The 6,000-nt window shown below is 42.0% G+C and overlaps 1 protein-coding gene across 1 annotated transcript; it reads left to right on the top strand.

The window, feature by feature from the left end:
* The first annotated feature begins 246 nt into the window (after positions 1-246).
* On the top strand, positions 247-1,017 carry LOC149830649 (UPF0481 protein At3g47200-like). The gene has a single exon (XM_090015508.1). It carries the CDS (start codon positions 247-249, stop codon positions 1,015-1,017), a length of 771 nt encoding a protein of 256 aa, XP_089871634.1.
* The last annotated feature ends 4,983 nt before the right edge of the window (positions 1,018-6,000 follow it).

Raw genomic sequence — 6,000 nt, 5'->3', positions numbered from 1 at the left:
CAGTTGGAGAGCTAGGATTGACATAGAATGCCTTGTATCCGGTGTCAATGGTTGGGATTGTTTTTGTCTATATAAGGGTGCCTGTGTTTGTGTGACTTTCACCATCTTACAGACGAAGTGATATTTTCTTCCAGCTGATTTTTTTTCGCATGCAGCATTGTCTTTACCCACAACACAAGCTTCCTTTAGTATCATTAACTGGTTTCTTGTGAGCAGGTTGTGAGGGTCATCTCTGTATGATCGATCATGGTTCACGGAAATACAGGAGGAGGGTTGGAGGAGAAGGAGAGAGATTCCTGGGTGGTGGACATTGAAAGCAGATACGCAGGACATATTGCTTCAACAGATCCCAAGAGGATGGACAGGAGGACCATCTACAAATGGCCCTATCACCTTGTCAATATTTCAGACCTCAGCAGTAAACTGAGCCCTCAGATGTCGTCTTTCGGCCCCTATCACCTTGTCAATATTTCAGACCTCAGCAGTAAACTGAGCCCTCAGATGTCGTCTTTCGGCCCCTACCACCACGGGCAGTCGCACCTGAAGCCCATGGAGCAGCACAAGGAAAGAGCTCTCTTTAGGATCCTCGATAGGACCCAAGTTCCACTATCTCGCTTTGTGGACTCTCTGAGGCAAGTAAAACAAGATCTCAAGGATTGCTACTACCAACTCGATCCGAATTTGTCATCTGAATCTTTCTTAAAGATGATGCTCCTTGACGGGTGCTTCATACTTGAGCTCCTACGCTTTGATATTACAGAAGATTTATACGGGACTGACCCCATTTTCAGCTTACACGGGATGAGAAATGCAGCAACCTTGTTCGGTATAGACATGCTGATGCTAGAAAACCAAATCCCTCTCCTTGTCCTGAAAAAACTGCTCGAATCAGAGAGAGGGAACGTGGTTTTGGACGGTGGCTATCTCAACAGTTTGATCGCTGAATTTTTTGGTTTAGAAGCATCTCCATCACACGTTCTGGGTTACATGTTCTGGACGTCTACAGGAACTGCTTGATTGAATGCAAACCCAGTTTGGTAGATGGTTCTGACCAACGCGCTTGCGCTCCATATCAAAGGGGGCTTCATACTGTTTGGAAGAGTATGGAGGGCATGTTTCCAAGCGTCCCACACACGCTGTGTCCGAGTATGGGACCAGATCAGAATCCTGGTTACATTCGAACTGCAAATATGCTTCACGAAGCAGGAGTTACCTTTAGGAAGAGCGGCAGTGGGAGCCTATTAGATATAAAGTTCAAGAACGGAGTGCTCACTCTTCCTTTCATCGTCATAAACGACAATACATCAGCAATATACATGAACCTGATGGCCTTCGAGAGCATGCACCCACAAACAGGGCACCAGGTGACATCATATGTGGACCTCATGGATAGTCTCATGGACACTGCTGCGGATGTGAGCCTCCTGAGCTCCGAAGGGATCGTGAAGAACGAGCTTGGGAGTGATGCTGCCGCTGCCGACCTCTTCAACAAACTGGGGGATGGTATCATATGTGGTATAGATGATCCTGAGCCATTGATTTTCAATTTTCAAAAGATCCTTCTTATGCATAGTAATCAAAAGATCAAAGAGTTTGTTTCTATAAAACCATGCTTCTAGATAAGAAAAAAAAACCATGAAAATCTCAGTTTATACTCTAGTTCATATATTTTTGTTAACATATTCTAGTTATATATATATATATATATATATATATATATATATATATATATATATATATATATATATTAGACAAATTATGTGTATTTTATGTATTATACTTAATAATTTATATTTTATATATATTTGCCATACATATGTTTCTTCATATATAATTGATAATTCTATACATTATCCTCTTTATATATTACATTAAATACATATTACACAAAATATGCACATATTTTATATCCTCTTTATATATTATACTAAATATATACAGATTTTATCTATACGAGCTCACTCGAGACGAGCCAAAATCCCTGTGTGCATGCTTGACTCGTTTAAGCTAAAGAAGTTGCTCGTGCCTCGACTTGCCAGTTGTAAAACAGATCACAAACAAATTATAAAAGTAAAATAAGAATCATTTATTACGTTTAACATGGGCTTGTAATTAAGCTTCTATAATAGATGTGTAAATGCTTCCTCAAAAAAGTTTGTCATACCTTTTGTCATAAATAAGTGTGGGCCTAAGCCTAACTACTATCTGTACGGTTTATAGTTAGAACATTAATTTTGTACGCGTTCATTTTAGGCTCAAAAGGAATCGGGTTGAATCGGTCAACTTATATTTTTAATTCAAAAATCATAAAAAATAAATTTAAAAAATAAAAAGGAATAAAAAAAGAGGCTGATTCAGGTGGTTTTTTAATGGGGCTCGGTTCAGTCCTGAAATGAATCGATTTATGGCAAAGCAGGTTATATGTTCCCCCCCCGAACAGGGCAGTTAGCTACATCTCCTGTTCGGGGGTCCCAAAGAGCAGCACGTATGTAAGCATGTGTGTCTCCTATCCCCATGTTTGTGAGCATTAATTAGCATTGGAGTTTGATGCGATTGCAAAGACTTAAGTACCCTCTCCTCCATTGGTGCCAAAAAAAATGACGATTCTTGAAAAGAAGTGGTTGTAAAGACTTAAGTGCCCCAAAGATGATTATTTAAGACCCAGTCTCTGCACTGCAGGATTATCTGAGAAAGAAATCTCCCCTAGAGGAGGCCATGAGCATCAACCCTCGCACTTTCTCTCTCTCCCTTCTTTTTCTGCTTCTATGCACATCCAACAGAAGAACTTACATTGCTCCATCAAGCACCAACTAACCTGCACATTGACTGTTGTGGAGCCTGATTCAGAGTTTTTTCCCCTTACAGGAGGAGGGTTTGGGGGCTCCTCCCAACGTGGGTAGCATCATTCAACTAAATGAGTTGTAGATCCTGATTCAGAGTTTTTACCCTTACAGGAGGAGGGTTTGGGGGCTCCTCCCATCGTGGGTAGCATCATTCAACTTGATTCGTTGTAGAGCCTGATTCAGAGTTTTTGCCCTTACAGAAGAGGGGTTTGGGGGCTCCTCTCAACGTGGGTAGCATCATTCAACTTGAAGAGTTGTGGAGTCTGATTCAGAGTTTTTACCCTTACAGAAAGAGGGGTCTGAGGGCTCCTCGCAGCGTGGGTAGCATCATTCAACTTGATGAGTTGTGGAGTCTAATTCAGAGTTTTTGCCCTTATAGGAGGAGGGTTTTGAGGCTCCTCCCAGCGTGGATAGCATCGTTCAACTTGATTCATTGTGGAGCTTGATTTAGAGTTTTTGCCCTTATAAGAGGAGGGTTTGGGGGCTCCTTCCAGCGTGGGTAGCATCGTTCAACTTGATTCATTGTGGAGCTTGATTTAGAGTTTTTGCCCTTATAGGAGGAGGGTTTGGGGGTTCCTTTCAGCGTGAGTAGCATCGTTTAACTTGATTCGTTGTGGAACCTGATTTAGAGTTTTTGCTCTTACAGGAGAGGGGTCCAGGGGCTCCCCCCGGTACGGGTCCCAGGTGTCGTGGTCAAAAAATGCATAGGGTATCATGGTGAGAAAGACATATTTTTGTTCCAAGCAAGGTTGAAAGAAATCAATGGAAAATCCAACAAGGAGCATGCCAGAATCAAGATGTGGATGTCAAGCGAGAATGGTGTTGTGCAACTCAAATAACACAAAATAATAGGGGTCTGGTTTTTAGTTAAAATGAGGAATGAAATGACAATAGAAATCGCTGAAAATTTACAGAAATAAACTAAACTCAATAACAAAGACACCTTTTTTTACGGATTTGGAATATGACCTCCGGTTAAGGAGATATGGCCCTAACAAGTTGGTCTTAATTCGGGTAGTGATTTACAGCGATTTGCTTACTGAATAACACTACAAATCGCTATAGCGATTTGCGGAAGACACTACAAATCGCTATAGCGATTTGCGGAAGAATGTACAAATCGCTATAGCGATTTGCGGAAGACACTACAAATCGCTATAGCGATTTACGGAAGACACTACAAATCGCTATTGCGATTTGTAGTATCTTCCGCAAATCACTATAGCGATTTGTAGTGTCTTCCGCAAATCACTGTAGCGTTTCGTTGGAGACCCGAAAATACTATAAATTGTTGTAGGAAAGCCCGATAATACTACAAATCGTTGTTGGATCCGCGTCGGGGGGGAGCCCCCGGACCCCCTCCTGTAAGGGCAAAAACTCTAAATCAGGCACATAAGTAGAGAGAGAAGGGATAGAGAGTGAGAGGGTTGGTGTTCATGGCCTTCTCCAAGGGGAACTCTTTACCTCCCTTGATTTCTTCTCTAGAGAGAGAGAGGGTTTTACAGTGTTTTACGAAGAAAGAAGAAGAAGAAGATGGCGATGGAGCAATGTAGGATCGTCTGTTGGATGTGCACATAAGTAGAGAGAGAAGGGAGAGAGAGTGAGAGGGTTGATGTTCATGGCCTTTTCCAGGAAGAACTCTTTGCCTCCCTTGATTTCTTCTCTAGAGAGAGAGAGAGAGTTTTACAGTGTTTTACAGAGAAAGAAGATGAAGACTTTGAAGAGTCAACATCATCCTCAACTTTCTGGATGAAGGACATGTTTGTCCTTTTTTTGAACAGAGAAAGAAGAAGAAGACTTTGAAGAGTCAACATCATTCTCGACTTTCTGGATGGAGGACATGTTTGTCCTTTTTTTGAACAGAGAAAGAAGAAGAAGACTTTGAAGAGTCAACATTATCCTCGACTTTCTGGATGGAGGACATGTTTGTCCTTTTTTTGAACTGTTTGTTTTTTCTTTTTTGAATGAAAGGCATTTTTGTCATTTCCTCAAACCATCACTTTATGAAAAGAATAGCAAGAAAGGGTACTTAAGTCTTTGCAACAACACCAGAGTCCGATGCAAAGTTATGTCAACATACACGGGAATACGAGCCCCATGTGCTTGTATACGGGATGCTCATTCAAAGCCCCGAACACAGACGTGGGATTCAGTGAATCATCGGGGGCGAACATACACCACTCTCTCGATTTATGGCCAATTCAATCCGATTACGATAACATTGTTTAATATAACTTTTGTAGGGCACTACTGACTTCCCGTTGTTTGAACATGATGTATGTGTTCAGCTACCACTTTGCCAATGGTGATTCTAGGGTTGTCAACGGTCAGGTTGAACCAGACCCGATCCAAAACCAAACCCTGTAGGGTTGTGTGTGGTGTTAAATAAGAAGACCATCATTTTCATTGATTGGATGTCTGGAATTAAATGTATAATGCAATCTATCCTAATTCAAAGGATGGGATCCGTGTTTGGATGGGAAGGATTAAATGTATGATGGATCCCATCCTATTTCAAATCCTAGCCATCCATCCATTGATTGGATGGTTGGAGTTTGGCCATCTTACATGCAGAGTAATATTTTCTTCCAGCCGATCAACTTTATTGAACCTGTGTATTCCCCACAAACTTATAAGTATCATTACCTGGTTTCTTGTGAGCAGGTGGTGACAGCCTTCACTGTACAGGAGGGATGGAAGAGAATGGGAGTGATTCCTGGGTGGTGGACATTGGAAGAAGATCCGCTGGATACGTTGCTTCGACTGCCCGCAGGAGGATGGGGACGACGATCTACAAGTGGCCGCATGACCTTATCAATATGTCAAAGCTCAACGAAAAATGCAGCCCTCAGATGGCGTCTTTCGGCCCCTACCACCACGGGAAAGAACACCTGCTTCCCATGGAGCACCACAAGGAAAGAGCTTTCTATAGGATCTTGTCTAGGACACAAGTTCAACTCTATCGCTTCGTCAATTCACTGAGGCAAGTACAACAAGAGCTCATGAGTAGCTACCACGAACTCGATCCCGAATTGTCATCTGAATCTTTCTTAAAGATGATGCTTCTTGATGGGTGCTTCATGCTTGAGCTCCTACGCTTTCAAACCGGATATTCAGATACGGCTGACCCCATCTTCAGCATACATGGGAAGCGTTA

The sequence above is a fragment of the Nuphar pumila genome, chromosome 8 (genome assembly GCF_984573655.1).
Source record: "Nuphar pumila chromosome 8, dmNupPumi1.hap1.1, whole genome shotgun sequence".
In the NCBI taxonomy this organism is placed as follows: Eukaryota; Viridiplantae; Streptophyta; class Magnoliopsida; order Nymphaeales; family Nymphaeaceae; genus Nuphar; species Nuphar pumila.
This window is presented reverse-complemented; position numbering and strand designations above follow the sequence as displayed.